At 47.9% G+C, this 19,160-nt stretch overlaps 1 protein-coding gene across 3 annotated transcripts in view; it reads left to right on the top strand.

Annotated features, from left to right (window-relative positions):
• Window positions 1-19,160, top strand: part of SERGEF (secretion regulating guanine nucleotide exchange factor) — a 183,833-nt gene that overhangs the window by 123,145 nt on the left and 41,528 nt on the right. The window contains exon 11 of one of the 3 annotated variants that reach the window (XM_045825510.1): window positions 10,184-10,314. The exons of the other annotated variants lie outside the window; for them this stretch is intronic. Within the exon in view, the coding sequence (XP_045681466.1) occupies window positions 10,184-10,299 (116 nt within the window). The 3' untranslated portion in view covers window positions 10,300-10,314. Of the gene's footprint in view, window positions 1-10,183; window positions 10,315-19,160 lie in introns of those variants that run through there. 3 annotated transcript variants of the gene reach the window in all.

Genomic DNA, 19,160 nt, shown 5'->3' with positions numbered 1-19,160 from the left:
TGCTAAGGGCGTTGAGTTCACACAGGTAAAGCGCGTGGAGCAGTACTTAGTTCCTAGTAAGGGTTTTAGAAGTGCTGGTTGTTATTACATGACATCTGTTCATATAATTGCCTTCCTGTGGGCTCTTGTTCCCCCATCTACAAATGGAGGGGTTCAAACAGGAAAGCAGGCTTTCCCGCAGCTCTGATATTTGAGGACTCCATCACAGCGCCCTCACCGCCTGCCCTGTGCCTGCGGTGTCTGTTCCTGTCTGCTTCTCTCCCAGCCTCTGACCAGGCCCCTGTGTTTTCCTTTTGCTTCTTGCCTGTTTGGGGCACCCAGAGCAGTGCCTGACACCTAGCAGAGACTCGAGCACTCTTGGCTCGGCTGCCTGGGGTGGCAGCAGTATGAAGCACTCCTTTGCCAGCCGGAGCATAACATGCAAGGAGGCAGAACCAAGGGCGGAAGGCTGGTAGGCTGCTGGCCAGCCTTGGGGGTGGGGAGCAAAAGGGGCCAGAGTCAGGGAAGGAGCGAGAAAAACGGATCAGCAAACCTGCATGCTTTGCAGCAGTCCCGGAACCGCTCCAGCCAGGGCATAATGAAGACAAACTCATCACAGAATCAGAGGTGGTGCCTGGGATGTTGCTGCTGCTGCTGTGCCTGGTCTGTGAGAGGCTGGCCTCCTCTGGGACTGCACAGACAAGAAGATTGCAGGGAATCTAGACATGGGAGAGGACAAAATCCAAATGAAGGAGGGGGCTGGAGGCAGCCCGGGGCTGTAGAAAGCGCATAGACTCTGCAGGCACACGGCCTTGGTTCAAACCTGCTCTGTCTCAGCGTGAGCTTCCATGTCCCGTCATCTGCGTAATGGGGAAAATCGCACCTTGCAGGACTGTTGTTGTGTGTGAAATACCTGTTAAATAGGGGGTGCATAAGAAATACATACATATACACATATATATTTATAACTGTTTCTCATTCTCTTCGTCAGGGTGAGGGGGGAAGACTTGCATATTAGGTGACTGTTCTAGTGAAGTAATTCTTCGCTGGAAGAGAGAAACGATAATGTTCGGGAAAGATGTGTCCTGTGTTACCCAAGTGAGGAGAACATCAGAGACAGCAGAGGGCAGGGTGCGGGTGAACTCCCTGAGGCCAGGCCTGTCACCTTCCGTTTTGTCCCCAGTGCCTGGGGTATGGCCCACAGTCCGCTGAATGAACGGTTCCAGGTTCTGGAAAGGGGGGGCCAGTCCCAGGGTTCTGAACCTGTCTGTGCGCCTGCATGTGGGCTGGGAGCAGAGGCGCCCACCCCAGGAGAGGGGGAGTGGGGCTGTCGGCGGGTGCCCTGCAGGGTGCAAGCTGTGCCCTGGGAAGCAACGAGAAGTGCCTGTGAGCCCTGGCAGGGGGCCAGCAAGAGGGAGACAAGCTGGGGGAGGAGAGTTCCTGCCAGCTTAAAGCCTGGTCCTCGCAGCCTCTGCCACTGCCTGCTGTAGATGGACGTCCCCGCCTTCGGCCCCATTCGCCGGGACCCAGCCCCACAGTGCCTGAGGCTGGGTCCCACACTTTGTAGGCTCGAAGTGGTCACAGAATAGACTAGAACAGAATATGAAGAAGCCAACCCTTGCTTAGTGTCTAATGAAAGTGGGACAGACGGTCAAAATTGGAAGGGGAGGTGAAATAGAGATGGGGGAAGGACGTAACTGACGACCTGCTCTGTGTTAGATTGGACACACCCCCACAAAGTATATTTATTGCATCTGCCTTATAGAGGAGACAGCTGACACTGGGAGACTGGACAGGTTAACCGGCTTGCCCAGGGACAAGTAGGGTAAATGTCGAGTTGTCTGCCTGACTTCCCAGAGTGCCCTTTCCACTTGCAGATCCTCAGGCCGGAGGCACTGTGGGGGGTGCCGAAGGAGCACACGGGCACTGGGTTCCAATTCTGCCTCCTCCACTCTCGAGCTATGTAACCTGTGCGAGTGGCTTGACCTCTCCATGTTGATTGCTTCATCTGTAATATATTATTGACCTCATAGAATTGTAAAGTACTAACTGCCTGGCACAAAAGTAAAGACTCAATAAATGTTACCTGATTTTTTTTATGATTTATTCAGACCTCAAGGAAGGAGTTAATTTTAAGATGACTGTGAGAAGGTCTGCGACCTGGGGTGGGAATCTCAGAAGACAGAGAGGAGTGTCTCCCCTCTCCCCCACCCCCAAGATGTGAGGGTCCAGGGCAGGAGCTCAGCACAGCTGCAGAATGGGTTTTCACACTGGAGGCTCGTGACTCCAGCCCAGGGACCTGGGAATCCCAACAGCCCTGGAAACACTGCTAGCCCTGATTGTGCCCGGTCAGGATTCTGCTACTGCTGTCCCAGATGGGGACGCAGGACCTGCGCGTCCAGCCTGAGGCAAGCTCCACAACAGCCACATTTCAGGTTTGTCAGGGCATCAAGATAATTCTACTCTGCTGCTTCATTTGCTTCCAGGTTTCTTTTTTTCCTCTTCTTTTGCAATTTGCTTTGGCTCTTAGTTTTCCAAAGAAGCATTTGTTGATATGTTCTGTGTTTGCCCCCAGATGCCCCCATGGCTAGAAAGGATGGTGAGTTTTTGCTTTAGACAAAGGAATTGCTGGAGCTGGGCAGAAACAAGTCAAGTGACAAGCAGGAAGGAGAGAGCTGAGGCCACCGGCCATGGCTGGCCTGGCCGCTCTCCAGTTATGTGCCTTGTACCATCACTCTTCCTCGCGGAGCCTGACTGGTCATTGGTAAAATCACCGTCACAGTACCCACCCCTGCAAGTGGTTTTTCCAAATGGCACAGGTATGTCTGGTGCCTGCTCAGTGCCTGCCACATAAAAGGTGTTCAGCAGGTGCTCGCTCACTTGGCAGGTTCACTAGTTGGCTTCCTTTCTTTCTTCCTGTCCACCCAGGATTTCCCTCCACATCTGACAAAGCTGGCTGCCTGGCTCCCATTCGTGGGCGCAGACTGAGGTCAGCAGAGGTGAGAGGAGGGCAAGTGGCCACCACTTACTCAGAAGATCCCTGCCTGGCAGAGGCCGGCTCCCCAGGCCCGGCCCTGTCTTCGGGGCCCTCACCTCCGTGTCTGGCTGAATCGACTCCAGCTGTTTTACTCCCCCCAGGAGCGGCTTATTTTGGCTTGAATGGGCAATTTGTTTGCCTTCTCTCCTGATGTGCAGTTGTTCAGCCTTCCCTTCCTGCAGAGAAAAAAGAGCTGACTGCATTTCCTCTCTCCCCACTCTGCACAGACCCTTGGAAAGGATTTTACTGATGGCCTTTTCCTGGAGTGCTCGGGCTCAGCAGACAGGCATGGTTACAGGGTAGATATGTGGTAGGAAAGTATGGGGCCTCCTCCCCTCCTCCTCCAAGCAAAGCAGTTCTTTTATCAAGTTGGAGCAATAATCTATGCAAGGGTTTTTTTTTTTTTTTTTTCATTTCACAAATGAGTTCCAGTCATTGTGCCTTTGTAATATGTGTGACAGAATGTCTGATCTTGGCCAGGAACCCATCACGGTTTCATGTATGAATTTAATAGACAGAACTCTTTTCCTTGTTTGACACTGGCTGCTCCTCTGAGAGGCGGTCCCTGCAAACCCCAGGGCCTTGTAGAGAGCGTAGACGTAGTGCCGACGAGTGTGGTCCTGTGTGCGGTGTGATGGACAGAGTGTGGTATCCATTTAATCCTCACAGCGACTCGGTGAGGTGGCTCTATCGTCAGACCCGTTTTCTAGGTGAGGGAAGCTGAGCTTAGGCTGGGCAGTATGCTCCACCCAGGTCATGGGGTGGTCAAGAGGCATCTGCATGCTGGGTCTTTAACCCGAGTCTCTAACCTCAGAGGTGGTACCCAGTGAGCCTTCCTGCACAGCAGTGACAGTCTGGCCTGCATCTAAGGCCACCAGATAACATCATTTCATCCACACATGTCAATGGTTAGTTCTTCTTTGTGTCGGCAAGTTCTTCTGTATATCCAGCCTAATCTATTTCACTTCAGATTAAGCAGTTCTCTGCATAGTAACCAGAAAAAATCATGAAATTGATGGCACTGTTTTGGAAAATCACCTTTTAGGATTCTTCTCCCCCCTCCATTGTCCTTTAGTACTTAAAAAAATAATTTACTTATATAGTTTTAAAAATAACACATGTACATGATTCAAAACTTTAAAAAAGCACAGAAAGATTTAGAACGTAAAACCTGCCTCCTTCCGTATCTGCACCTGCCCGGTGTCTCCAGACCCTCCCAGCACATGTGTAGCTGATGCCTATTATTAGTTCCCTCTGTATCCTTCTAGATTCTTTCTGCATATGTGAGTGAGTACTAAGATACACCTTTATCCCCCCTTTTATATACGTGGCAGGATTTTACTGTACATGCTTTCTAGTGTCTGATTTCTTTCTTTCAGCAGTTTATGCATATCTGGAAAATCTGTCCATGTCTGTATAAAAGCCTCCCTAGTTCTTTACTATGGCTGCGTAGTGTTCCAGGGTACCTGTGTGCCATGGTTTGTTTAACTAGTGCCCTGTTGATGGGCGTTTAGATCATTTTGAGCCTTTTGCTATTACAAGTAATGATGTAGTGAATAACCTCATATATTTTATTTTATGTGTGGGAGAGAGTAGTTGTGGCATAAATTTCTAAAGTGAAGTTATTGTATCAAAGACTAAATGTATTTATTTTGCAAGATACTGCAAAATTGTCTGCCATAGGAATTATACCATTTTTCCATGTAAGAGTGCCTGCTTCTAATGTCTAATATCCCCCTAACAGAAAATGGTAAACTTTTGGATTTTTGCCAGTCTGATAGGTGACCAACTACTTAGGGTGGTTTTGTTTGTTTTACTTTTAAATTGAAGTACTATATGTGTGTGTGTGTGTGTGTGTGCGCGCACGTGTGTGTGTGTGTATACACAGTAAAGTGCATGAATCTTAAAGGTTCAGTTTGCTGAGGTTTTACAGATGTACATACCTAAGACACCACCATCCAGCACAAGACACAGATGTTTTTAGCCCTGAAGGCCACCTCATACCCTTCGCAGTCAGTGCCCCGCCCCAGACGTGGCCAGGATTCTGACTCCTGTCTCCAGAGATGAGTTTCGCCTGTGCTTGAACTTCATATAAATGGGCTCATACAGTGTGTACTCCTTTGTTCAACACGTTGTGTCTATTAGAATCTTCCATTCTGTGTGTGGCAATAGTCCTTTCTTGTTTATCAGTCGTGTTCCACTGCGTGAACACACCACAACTTACCCATTTCACTGCCGACAGGCATTTGGTTTGTTTCCAGTTTAGGGTTGTGAATAGAACCGCTGCGAACATTCTGATACATGCCTTATGGTGAATACATGTATTGATTTCTCTCAGGTGTGTAACTAAGGGTAGGATATCCGGGTCATAAGTATAGCATTAGTAGGCACTGCTCAGTAGTTTTCAGAAAGAGTGCACCAGTCTGCACTCCCACCAGTGATGTGTGAGAGTTGCAGTTGTGCCACCTCCTTGCCGGGTATTTTCAGTCTTTCGGAGTGAGGCAGTTCTGCGGAGCGTGTGATTCTGGGCAGTTGCTCTTTCCCTCGGGGCCTTAGCATCCCCCCCTGAGGAATGTTCCCGCTCGTCTGTGCTCGTGTTCACAGACTGTGTTGTTCGTCTTGATAGACCATTAACTGTCCACACTTGCCTTGCACGCAGTAGGTGTTTCACGTATTTGTTAAACACTGCATGGATCTTACAATACTTGCCTCGTTCCCTCTCCTTAGCTTGCCAGCAGCTGATAACGTAGCATTCTGGATGCCGTGGAGGCCTATGGCAATCCACTGTTAGTTACCTCATGGCGCTAACATTTAATGGGAAAGAGGGGTCTGAATTAAGCTTGGATCATAATATGCACTTAATAAATAATGGCTGAATGACTACAAAGCAGAGGGTGATAAGAATTAGGAGACAGAGTGAAGACGAAGGAATGATTAATTTTGGAAATCCTTGTGAAATAGGTGTGTTCCTGAGTAGAGGAAGGGTAAAGAAAATTCTGTGCTGAGAGATCAACATGGACAAGAAGAAGGAATGTTTTGCCCTGGCTGGTGTAGCTCAGTGGATTGAGTGTGGCCTGTAAACCAAAGGGTCGCCAGTTCGATTCCTGGTCAGGGCCCATGCCTGGGTTGTGGGCCAGGGCCCCAGTAGGGGGCGTGCAAAAGGCAACCACACACTGATGTTTCTCTCCCCCTTTATCTCCCTCCCTTCCTCTGTTTCTAAAAATAAATAAATAAAATCTTTTTTTTTTTTTTTAAGAAGAAGGAAGGTTATAATGTGAATCATGGTTGAGGGACAAATGGTCGACCGGCATGACAGCTGAGGGTCAGCCGGGCCAGTCTCCCATGGCATACTTAGGGACACTGACTTTATTGTGTGTCAGTGTGGGTCTGTGATGGGTTATTTAGCAAGACACTTTCGTTGACAATTACAGAAGATAAAAGGTTTTTTAAAAAAGATAATGCCTTTTTACAGAATAAAAGAGAACTGACAGTAGTTGGGTACCTACTAAGTACTGGCACCAACCTGAAAATTTTGCCTGTATCATTTCATTTAATCGTCACCATGCCAGGTAGAAGTGTATGGATAATTGTCCCTGTTTTCTCAATGGGAAACTGGAAACTCAAAGAGCTGGATCCCAGGATTCAGAGTAACAGCGGCTGACTTTGAGGTTTGCATCATACTGCCTCCCTGCACAGGTAGGGCTTTGGCTTAATTAGTATATCAGGCAGCATCACCTGAGCTTATGGCCTGCAGTGACTTCAGAGGACTGGAAAGACCAACAGCAGAGCTAATACTAATAGTACTTGTCTGGGGGGTCGGAGGCCAGCCCCATCCCAGTCTCTCCACAAAGCATAGCACCTAGGGGACCATGTGTAGCATAGGGCAGCTTTGACAGCAACCACGTAGTCAGTCCCATGAGCCTGCTCTGTTATTCCATAGGAGTGAGCGTCCTGAGCCTGGGTGGCACCGTGGTGTCTCCCCTAGATTCACAGTGTTGCCTCCCAGCACCCCCAGGCCTCAGGTTGGGTGGGCCTTAAATACCACTTGCTCGATGGCTGCTGTCTCTGCCATCTCTCCTCTCTGTGGACCTCCTGTTCCTCCTGGGTGCACCTAATGCCCTTAAATGCAAAACAGCTGTGACTGTTTAGTCTAAAGTGTGCTCTCTGTGCAGGGCTTCAGCAATATTCTCTCCCCATTTGGCCATTCATGAATTTATTCATTCATTAAGAGGCTTTACCAGGTTGTAGAAAGGGCCCTGGGCCGAAGGACCTGAGTGCAAGACTAGGAGCTGCCACCTTGGGCAGACCAGTTTCCTTCTCTGGGCCTCCTCCTCTTTTTGGATAAAAATCAGAGAATTGTTTAAGGCAGTCATTGAGGTCTCAACAGCTTTGACACTTTCTGAGACAGTGTTTCATTCATTCATAAACTCGGACCTTCACCTTACCATGGGATTAGGGAATGCTCCTCAAAATAGGTGACTGAGGTGGGTCTAAAAGGATGAGCAGCAGGAAGAGACAGGCATTCCAGGCAATGATAACAACATGAACAAAGGCGTGGAGGAGGACTGGCAAGTTGTGGGGATGGGGGATGGATTGGGAGAGGAACAGAGCAGTGGGAGACAAGGCTGCAGGGGTGCCTGGGGCCATGTCCTGAAGGCCTAGAATGCCAGGATAAGGAGCTGGGACTTCATCCTGTAGGGTAGTAGGGACCAAGAAATGTTTTAAAGTAGACAATGACTTGATCTGATCTGTTTTCAGAAGCTAGTGGCTGCTCAGTAGAGGAATCTGGGAGGACTGTCACTTGGTAAGATATTAATTCACTAAGTTAGTGCTTTTCAGTTTGAGACAAGAAAGATGCTGCTGCCCTTTTGGCCCTCAGTACACTGGAGGTCTGCTTGCTCTGACCAGGCATTGCGGCTCCAGAATCCCCATCAGACTCCTTGGCCTGGCCTCTGCCTAGTCCTAGGTGCAGCTACAGGCACAACCCAGGCCAGTCCCTCCCTCTTCCCATGGCAGCCAAGAGGCCAAACTTGGTCGTGAAGCTCCGCAATGTAGCCCCGGTGTGGCATGTTGCACATGCCAGTAGCCTCTTATGTGTGCACACTGCTTCCCAGTGCTCAAGGCACTTCTACCCATCCATCTCCTTCCATTCTCACAGTAACTCTGGAGTTCTCAGGGTAAGTACAGTCACTGCTGTACAGAAGAGGAATGGAATCTCAGAAAGGTTGTATGATTTGCCCAAGTAGCATAACACAGAGTAAGGAACTGAGGTCTCAGAGTTAGGAAGTCATGGGTTCCAGTACCAGCTCTGCTGCTTAATATTTGTATGACCGTGGGCCAGGCTGCTACCCTGTCTGAGCCTGCGAGTTCCTCATCTGTAAGGATTGAGATAATAATAGCTTCTGTGAGTGGTTGTTGTTGGAATGAATCTTGTGGTTTATGGAAAAGCTCTTGGCACAGAGTAGGTGCTCCGCAGCTCTGTTTCTGACTCACTTCAGTGCTCTTTCTGGTGTTTCCTCTTGCTTCCCATATGCCCTGCTTTGGCATCTCTCTTGCTCCTTTATTCTTAAGTCAACCCCAGGTGTGTATTAATGAAAACATTCTTCCTTTGTGCCCCACACAAATCTGGGCCTTGGAGAGGGGCGGTGAGAGGCTGTGAGGAATGGCCCCTGCCCTCACGTATTGCCTGGTGGTGTGCCTTGGAGCAGAGCGTCTACCCTTACTCTAGCCTGCACGGCCATCACCCTGTGATTGCTCTTCACCCTGTTTCATCTGCTCCCCACTTTCCTCCTTGTGGTTAATCTCTCATTTTGATGGAACACCTGTTCTAGTAGCTTCCTGACAAAGATTAGTTGGAGATAACATTTTCTGATTCCTTGACTTTCTGGAAAATATGTTTACTGTTTTCACACTTGGTAGTTTAGCTGTGTGTAGGATTCCAAGTTGGAAATCCTGTTCCTTTTGATTATTGGAGGTATTTTTACATTGTCCTCTGGCTTCTAGTGTTACTATTGAAAAGTCTGCTTTTTTTTTTTTTTCTAATTCCCATTCCTTTGTGACCAGGTTATTTTCCCTCTTTGAAACTTCTAGGAACTTCTCTTTATCATCAGTGTTTTGAAATATTGTGATGATGTGCCTTGGTGCAGGTCTTTTTTATTCACTGTCCTGGCACAATACTTCACTGAGCCTTCTCAATCCAGAGGCTTATGCCCTTCAATTCTGGACATTTTTCTTGAAGTATTTCTTTGATAATTATTTTTCTTATTTTTGTCTTTCTGGGACTAACATTAGTTGTATATTAAATCTCCTGGGCTTAATCATCAAATGTTCTTAGCTTCCTTTTCTCTTGGACATGTTTTTACTTTTTTTATTATTTTTAGGGAAAGTCAAGGGACGTGGCCCTCCAGGTGTGCCCCTACCTTTTTCCACCCTGTTGTCCCCCTCCCCTCCCCCACCTCTGGCTTCTGGTACAGCAGGAGATCCGAGGACTGGAAAAGAGTGAGGTCAGGGTGTTTATTCCCCAGCTCCCTCCCTGCTCAGTTGCCAATGCTCCATCCCTCTATTTAGGGCCACAGCTCCGGTCTGGCATCCCTCTCCATAACCCACCATCTCTTCTAAATTTTGTGACTCCAAGTAGTTTGCTTGCTCTAATCGCACAACTATAAAAGCAAAGATAATAATCTGGTCTCCCGCCCTCAACCTTGCCTCAACCTTTATAGAGGCTTCGTGATGTTGTAAAAAGTCAAACACACTTATAAAAGAAAGATAACAATTTTCCATAAAAAGTGAGCTAGAATATCATAGATTTAATATTGTTTTGTTTTAACTCTCCAGTAAATTTGATGTGATCTGGGGGGGACACCAAGTCCGTGAAAGAAACCTGACTGGGGTTCACATCTCAGCTCTGCCATTTTCTGGCTCTGTTGCTGGGAGTGAATCACAGCCTCCCCGAGCCTCAGTGTTCCTGTGTGGACAAGGAGAATGAGAATACTCAGAGACAACTGAGTGGGATAATGTGTGTAAAGGAACCAGCTTAATGCCTGACACATGGCACCAACAGTGCGTGCAGGTTTGTGTAGCTCCACATCCTTGCCAGACCTTGGATGACCTGGCCATCAGTTTTTTACCAGGCTAATAAGTTCTATCAAAATGATAATTTTGTTTCAGAGGCAGAGGATATCCCGGGTTCAACCAGAGAAACGACTCTGCGGGAGACATACCCAGGGTCCGGCAGAAGGAAGGCCCACTGGAGTGTGGTTGGTAGGGTTATAATATGGGTGTAGTGATTTATAGTTCTAATTTGAACATTTCACCTAAAATGTCATAGGGTGTGCTTGAATAACAACATATTGTTATATTAAAGAATGACATGCGTATGCTTTTGTAATAAAAGATTTTGTGATAAAAAGGGGCATTATTTGTGCCAGACCCTGTATTAAGAGATTTAATGCAAAGCATCGGCTTATACAAGGATGGAAGATGGCTAGGTAAGTCTGAAATCGATGGGGCAAATCATCAGGAAGGGCAGGCTGATGTTACAGTCGATAGGCAGAAACTTTTTCCTCAGAAGAACCCCAGTTTTCTTCTTGAGGCCTGTCAACTCATTGGATCAGACCCACCGAGATTATCCAGAATAATAATCTTTACATAAAGTCCACTGATTGTAGATGATAATCACATCTACAAAATACCTTCACAGCTCCCTACCCAGGTGGCTCGGTTGGTTGGAGTGTTATCCCATGCACCAAAAGGTTGGGGGTTTGATTCCCAGACAAGGCACATACCTGAGTTGCAGGTTTGATTCCTAGTCAGGCTGCATACACAGGAGGCAACCAATCAATGTTTCTCTCTCACATTGATGTTTTCTCTCTCCTTTTTTCTTTCTCTAAAATCAATAAACATATTTTAAAAAATACCTTCACAGCAGCACCTAGATTAGTGTTTGATTGACTAATTGGGTATGAATTGGCATAAAAAGTGACCATCACATGGTTCAATGTGTATTTTAAGAAAATCATTCTGGGGATAGGCTGAGTGGAAGGAGAGGAAGTCCAGAAGCAGAGAGACCAGTAGAGAAACCAACGCACTACCTCAAGGGCTAGGTGTGATGGGGACCTGAATTAAGTAGTGTCAACTGAGATGGAAGGTCAGCAGTGGAATCTGAGCTGTAAGCCAGGGCTCCTGACATTTCACCAGAAGTCTCTGGAAAACTGGAGTAACTGCCCCAAACTCATTAACCTCTGACCCCTTGTGGTGGAGTCTGAGCCCAGCCTCCCTTGTGCTGAATCTTGCTTTCTAGCAACAGGCTGCTGGTGTGCAGTGTGCACTTACAACCATCAGTGATGGAGCCCAGGAGGAGGTCCTGGGAACCACGATTCCCCAGAGTGCCCCGGGAATGCAGTGTTTGGTTAATGCATTTTGCTCCGAGTATTAACCTCTTGGTTTCTGGTCTTGCTGAGGGTTATTATGGAATGCATTGCAGCCATTCACATTTTGTTGTTAGAAGGGGCTGTCTCATGAGCATAATTAAATCTTTCTGAAGTGATGGGATATTGGTAGGGTCTCTAGTCATCATTGGAATGACTAGCTGTGATGTTCAGGACTCTAATAACAATCTGCATGTCCATTTGGGTCTCTTACGCTCATTGTATCATTTAATCATGGCATAGCTCTGTGTGTGTGTGTGTGTGTGTGTGTGTGTGTGTGTTGGGAGTGAGGCGCAGGATGGGGAGAGAATTATCCCCAGCTCTCAGGTGAGAAGGCTAGGACTCAGAGAGCATGAGTGCCTCCTTGGGGATCATATAGCTTGCTAATAGCAGAGTGAGAACTGAAATGACATTTGCTGAGACCGTGTGTATGTATTACGTACCGTTGAGTCAGCTCTGATTCCTGGCGACCCTATGAATGAGCAGTGTCCACAGTGTCCTGTCCGCCGCAGCCCTGCTCAGCTCCTGTAGACTCATGCCTGTGGCCTCTTTTATGGAGTTAATCCCTCTCATATTTGGTCTTTCTCTTTTCCTGCTATCTTCTATAGTTCCCAGCATTATTGTCTGTTACAAAGAACCCTGCCTTCTCATGGTATGCCTGAAGTAGGACAGCTTCAGCTTTGAGACAGTGTACTAAAGCAGCAAAAAATTCGTTTCTGAGTCAGACATGCCTGAGTTTAAAAATCTTGGTTTTGACACTTATTAATGGTGTTGATTTTGAGCAAGTCACTCAGTCTCTCAGATCACAACATTTCTCCTCTATAAAATGGGGAGAATAACATTTCCCTTGCTGGGATTATTTAAGATCGTTCTAAATAATATATGCAAAGCAACTTGCATGGTGCCTGGTCAGAGTAGGTCCCCAGCACATGGAAGCTTATTCTGTCTCCTGGTCCAGCACTCTTTCCACCCTACTTCGGTGTTCACTCCTGTGATACAGATGGTACTGGGGGCTGGAGTGACCTGTGTGGGGCCCATCAAACTCTAGAAGTGTCTTTTTGAAGTAAATCTATTCTTATTAGCTTTAGGAGGGGGACCGGGGATGGCTGTCATTTTTTTTCCTCTAATAACAGAGGCCTGAAACAAACTTTTATTCTGTCAGTAAGCTTATATAATTTTATATTATACAAGAGATGCTGCAAAACAATAAAATAAGTATCACATGTGGATGTTATTGGTAGTAAATGCCCACAGTCTGGAAATGCTGTTTGGATCATGCAGGTCTGTCTTTTTAAAACAGGCATGGAATTTGAATCGGAGAACAGGCGACATTGTATGCAGGATCAGAGGTGTGGAGGGATGACAGTGTAAGACATGCTTGGCGTGGCTGGACCGGAAATTATAATCGTTGGGGAGCAGACATGATAATGTTGGAAAAATAGGTTCATAGGTAGAGCTTCACACGTACAGGTAGACATACACATATTATTCTCATCTCCTGCCCATGTACATTGCTAAGCTAAAATTCTTAGTTAGAAGTGACCGGAGGTGCTGGCTGAATGGGCCTGTTGCCCTCAGCCTTGGTCTGTAGGAAGGCGGTGTGAGGTGGAAGGAAGACCTGGACCTGGAGTCGGGAGACGGAGATGTCACCCTTGGTCGCACCCCCTCCAGCAGTGTGGCTTGGACAAGACCTGCAGCCTCTTTGGGCCTTACCTCTTCATTCATAAAAACAGTCCAGTCTCTTTTAGAGAGCCTTTGAAACTGTTCGTCAAGAGCTTTGAGGATATGTGTTCACTTTCATTTATTAATTTAGATCCTGGAATTGTCTCCTGAGCAGAGATCTTTAGAAAAGCTTTATGGTTAAAGATGTTCATTGTGGTGTTTTTATAATTTAGTAAAAGTAGATGCTGCTTCAATGTCCAACAATTGGGATTAGATAAATCATGGCCCATCTGCTTGACTAAGTTGCAGTGGACATATAAAAATGAAAACAAAAAGGCGTATATTTAAAAAATACTGGGAAAAATGACACTTTCTGAGGTAGGCAACATCGCTGTCATCATCGAAGACCCTTTATAATCTGGTTCACACACGCTACCCCGTGCCACCCCTGTTTACCGTGTATGGTGACCTTAGGACATTTTCTAACAAACACCCTTCCCCCTTATCTGCTTTTATAAGTCTTGTTCATCCCTCCTGAAACACCCTTCCCTTCCTTGCCCGGCAGGTGAACACCTACTGTCCTTCCAGTCCTGACCTCGAGAAGGAGCTCCATCATCTCTGTTAGGGGGTGACTGGACTAACTCAGAGGTTCTCTAACAGGGCAGTGCATGAGAATTGCATGGAGAGCTTATGAAAATGCAGATTCCCACACCCTGAAACAGGCTTCCTGATTCCCAGTCTCCAAGGCAAGGACCTGGAATCAGTATTGGTAACAAGCCACCTTGGTTATTGTGTTGCTTAGCCCTGTGTAGGAACCCTTGTCCTTAGTAACTGCAAGGCGCTTCCAGCTTAAAATCTTTCTGGTTCTGGGAGTGGTCACTTGTCCCTTGCTACCCCCACCTGGAAGGGTTTTAGCAGGAGGCCATCGTGGAATAACAGACCCAACAAAGGGGAATGACCATAATAGCTTCACTCTGGAGGATCTATTCTATATCAACGACTGCTTTACATACAACGTATTTTATCTTTACAATACCTTAAGGTCAATTTTATTCTCTCCATTTTACAGATGAGAAAACTAAGGCAAAGAAAAGTTAAGTGTCTTGCCCAAGTTGAAAACAAAGAAAGCAGTGGAGCCCATATCTGAATTCAGCTCTAGCAGACTTCAGAGCCCAGGAACTAGAATCTCCCTCACTGACATCTGCCCCCTCCCCTGCCCCCCACCAAAAGGCATCCCAGCAGGAACAGGGGCAGCTCTGCTAGGTGCAGACCTGCCTCGAGTCGGGTGGGCCCCGCAGCCCTGTGCCCTCTGCGCGTGCTTGGTGGTTGGGCAGCCAGGTGCCACATAGGCGGAGGCGCCTGCTCCCCAAATGTGTTCTGACGCCCACCCACCTGCTTACCCGGTGCAGGGAAGCAGCAGAATTCAATTTGTGGCAGTGACCTAAGAGGGGCTATTTTTAGTAAGAAAGTAGGTCAGGGGCTGCAGCGGTGCTGCTGGAGAAATGAGCAGCCTCCCCTCGCACTGGGAGGCTTGCTCACTTCGCTCCGCAGCATGGGTGGAGGTGAAGGCGGCTCTGACATCCTCACGTGACTGCCGCTGGAATTGTCACTGCGGGGCCCCTGAGGGGGAAACACACGCACATCTAACACACGGAGGCTCTTGCCTGGGTTTGGCTAGGGTCCTGGCCCTAATCTTCCTCAAGAGATGGGAATCCCTTCAGGAAATATCTCAAACATGGTAGGAGGCTCATGTATTGTACACCCACTATGTGCCAGCTCCTGTCCTGAGCTTGATCTGCATTATCTCACGTAATCCTTACAAATACCTCTGCAAAGTAGGTATTATTATCCCCATTTTGCAGATGTGGAAACCAAGTGACAGAGAAGGAGACTTACTCAAAGACCACACGGCTCGTGTTTAGTGCAGCCACGTTTTGGATTCTGAGGGAGACTCCAGAGCTAAGAACCAGATGACCTGGCTATCCATCAAACCGTGCAGCAGGTGGTTTTCAATTTCACTCTATCCCTGCCCGGTGTTGCTGGATACTTCAGAGCAAAGAGCACAGTGATGGCTCTCTCCTGCTGGATTTGTCTGAGCCTGACAACGCACTCCTTCCAGGACAGGACAGGACAGACCTCTTCCACAGAGAGGAGAAAGTGCATCCCTACTGCTGCCTAATCATCGAGGCCAGTAGTTGCCTAAAACCAACTGGTCACCTGATTTCCCTGGGCCTGGAGTGTCTCAAAATCCTCTGCCCCTCTAGCCCTGCCACATATTAACTGCAGATCTGGGCAAATTACAGGGCACTCATTGGAGATGCACAGGCAGACACAGGCTTGTTAACCGAAGGCAGTAATTGACGTTGTGTGATTCATTATGCAAAGCACAGAGGACTCCAGCAGAAGCCCACTTTGTGGCCAACCGCCGCTGGCACCACCAGCCTTGAGAATTTGTTCCTGGCTGTGTTCTGGCGCTCCAGCTGGAGAGCGCCATACCTACAGGGGCCAGAAGCAGCCTGCGGCTTCTGCCTTATCCTGCTCCCTCCTTCTAGGCAAGGAGTGAGGATATTTCCCCTGCCCCCAGGCTGCACGACCTTGCAGGGAGCTTATTTGTTCACTCAGTCATTCAACAGATATTTCAGAAAATGTACCAGGCATGCAGTAGAGAGCAAGACAGACAGTTTCTGCTCTCACGGGACTTACAGCCTCTCCCTGGGCCTTAGTTTTCTTATCATCAGATGGGTGGGAAGAGAACTGGATTCATCAACCTCTTCTAGCTCTAAGATTTCAGAATATGTGATTCTGGATTATAAACACTTCTTATTGAGTCACAATGTCAATCTTAGTCATTTGTATCTAATGCCGAGGAGAACAAAAATGAAAATTCCACATTTCAGAATCTGGATGGGAACCCTGGACACAAGTTACTTCAATTTCTTCAGTTACAGATGGGAAAATGCGGCTAAAAGAAGGCCATGACCTGCCCGGTATATCGGTATATCGGGGACAGAGCCAGGATGGGGGTGGGTGGGTGGGTGGGGGCTGGTCTGTAAGGCCCAAGCCTGGCCTCCAGGCCTCCAGCAGCTGCTCCGCACTCAGCCCTGCTGCTGAGCCCTCCGTGGAGTCCTTTCTACATTTATCTTCTCTCTGACACTGAGCTCTCCTGTGTCTCCCCGACCTACCTCTCTGATCACTGCTGCTGGGCTCCCTTCCCAGTCTCAGAGCCTGTGGCCTGCGAGTGGAAGAGGAAGGGGTAGCTCTGGTCCCTGAGCCTTAGGCCAACAGAACTGGAATTCACTCTGCCAGCACTGCCACAACGATGGGCACGAAGAAGCTAAAGCAGAACATGCAGCGTTTGCTCTCAGGGTTTTCAGGCAGAGGCAGGCAAGCCACAGGGACACTGACAGAGAAGGGAACCCAGTGAGGGTGGCCAACGAGGTGCTCCTCAGTGATCTCACAGAGGACCTGCAGAAGAGCCTACCTCCCCGCAAGCCTCAGAGCCTCTGGGTACCTCTGGCCTTTGCCTGTCTCCTACATTTAGTCAGTGGAAAGAATCTCAAGCTGGAAGGAACAGAGGATATTCCTGCTGTTCTGGTGAGGATGGGGGATTGAGCTGACTGCAGGGGAGTCGGCAGCAGGAGGCTTAGCACTTTATCAGTGACCAGAACGTCTCCATCTGGGCGGAGGAAGATGCTGTGGGTAGAGCAAGGGTGTCGCCAGCTACCGTAGTTCCTGCTGGTCTGTTGCTTTTCCCTGGGATCGCTCTGTCACAGTTCTGGACCCAGCACCTTGAAGCACTGTCTGTCCTTGATTAATCAATGAAGTTTTCTGCTCTGTAGAGATCCCCTGGGATGGAGGTGGTCAGGGGGAGGAGAGGGTGAGAAAACTGATCTTGGTTAGGAAAACATACATGCATTCTGTGTATTCCTATATAATTGTAGTCTCCTTTGTTCTTTTATACACTGTATTTTTGTAGAAAATAATTTTCTAGTCGACCCATGACATTGCCCGTAAAGAACTAACTAATCCATGTACATAAGATATGTGTACTTTTAATGCTTCAAGTAAATCATTCTGAATTTTTGAAAAAGGCAAGTCAGTTGGTGGTGAGCTGGAAGCCTGAGCCTGAAGCATCACCCCTTGTGTGTCCTTGGACAGGCACAGTCCCATTCTGCCCCTCCGCCCTTGTGCCTGCCAGTGAAGGGAGTGGGCCAGGGGTACTTTTATTCAACTGGTCTGTGAACCAGTTCTGTTGAACCCCACGGGGATAATTGTGAAATGTACAGATTCCTGGGCCCAACTGCATATCTGTAGAACCTGGGAATTGAGGGTGTGGGAGTTTTTAGTTCTCATAATACTCCAGGTGATTCCAGGTGCCAGGTGATGCAGCCGAGTTTTGAGTATTTGTCTTTCAAGAACCCCTTGGTTCTGATGTTTTAGAATCCTTTGCCTTCTCTCTCTCGTTCAGGGTCCTGATTTTCTCTTATCCTGTTTTCCCTAGAGAGCTCCTCTCCCTAGCCTGGGCACCTTTCCAGAGCAGGGGCCCTAGCTCGTCCATCTCTATGCCTGGCCTCCAGCAGCGCTGGGCACACGGAAGTGCCCAGTGAGCACACAGGGAGTGAATGGGCTTTCATGGCCTCACTGCCACCTGTGCACATCCAAGTGATTTCCATAAGTTTTCCTGTAGACTCAGTCATTGTAAATCTTCTGATGTGATAAATGGAAAGAACACAGATTTTGGAATCTAGCAAAACTGGATTTGAATTTCAGTTCCACCTCTTACTGTGAAGTGATTTATCCCAAGTCATTTAATCTCTTGAAACTATAGTTTCCTTGATTGTAAAATAAGGATAATAAGCCGTGTTGCTCACCTCTGTTGCAAGGATTAACTTCTTACCTGAGAATATGCAAGTAAAAGTATTTGAATGCTTTGGCTGCTCTTCTTTCCAAGGCCTGAGGTGAGTGACAGAAGGAGGGGAGTCTCAGAAGAATGGATTAACACAGAGGCGACACATGGTCCTTTGTCATGTGCTGGCTTCCCTGGACCCTGAGGCTCTGGCTGAGGCCCAGGCACCTTGGTGGATCCTTATTTGCTCAGCCCTTGGCGCATTAGAATTCAGACTCAGACTCCAGATGCACTGTGTTCTCTAAGGAGCAAAGGAAATGCAAGGAACCATTGCAGGCCTGATGTCTGGGTTTGCAGAGAGAACCCCAAGTTCATTCAGAACGGTGAGTTCCCAGGGCCAGAGACCTTTGGGTCGGTTTTGTTGGCATAACGCCTCCCCTCGCCACACGCTCTGTGCTGGAACTGCCGCAGCATGCTGCTTTTCATGAAAGTCTCTTTCTCCAACCAAATCCAGCTGTTTCAGCCCAGAAGGGCAGCCAGACTAGCTCTCTTCTGGGCAAAACGGCAAGTGGTACCCCACCCCGAGCCTCCCACAGTGTCTCTGGTGCCACAGCAATAATAGTAGCTGCCTTTTCCCAGAAGCCTCTGTGTTTGAGTTCCCGTGATATCACCACGAGTGGGTATTATTAACCCCTTTTCTTAGGGCTCCAGGTTGTAATTAAGACTGTAGACTTCGGAGTTAGACCATGATTCAAAACCTGGCCCCACCAAGTTTGAGAAAACCCTCTCTGAGTCTCAGTTTTTTCCATCAGCAAAATAGGGTTAAGCCACGTATACCTCCTAGTACTGGGAAGACCACGTGAGTACCACAGGCGTGGTACTCGACAGTGTCTACTCCATGGTAGGTAAAATCTCCGTAAACGTAACTGTGATGACAACACGGCAATGCCGAGGTCCCTACAGTGGACACTAGAGGGAGGAGGAGAGAGGACAAAACATCAGCAGTCCCAAGCAGCCCAAGACAAACTCAAGAGCACCTCAGGAATGGTGTTAGAAAAGGACCTGGGGGCATTGGTTGCAATAAACTCAGAAAGATCTGCATTTTATTTATTTATTCAGTGGATTTTTATTGACTACCTACTGTGTGTCAGCCCTGGCACTAAAAGCTGGAGATACAATGACAATAAAACCAACATGACCACTGCCCTCA

This window comes from Phyllostomus hastatus, unplaced genomic scaffold (assembly GCF_019186645.2).
Source record: "Phyllostomus hastatus isolate PE091 unplaced genomic scaffold, TTU_PhHast_1.1 phas_scaffold_585, whole genome shotgun sequence".
NCBI lineage: Eukaryota > Metazoa > Chordata > Mammalia > Chiroptera > Phyllostomidae > Phyllostomus > Phyllostomus hastatus.
The sequence above is the reverse complement of the archived record's forward strand: the minus strand, read 5'-3'. Positions and strand labels throughout refer to the sequence as shown.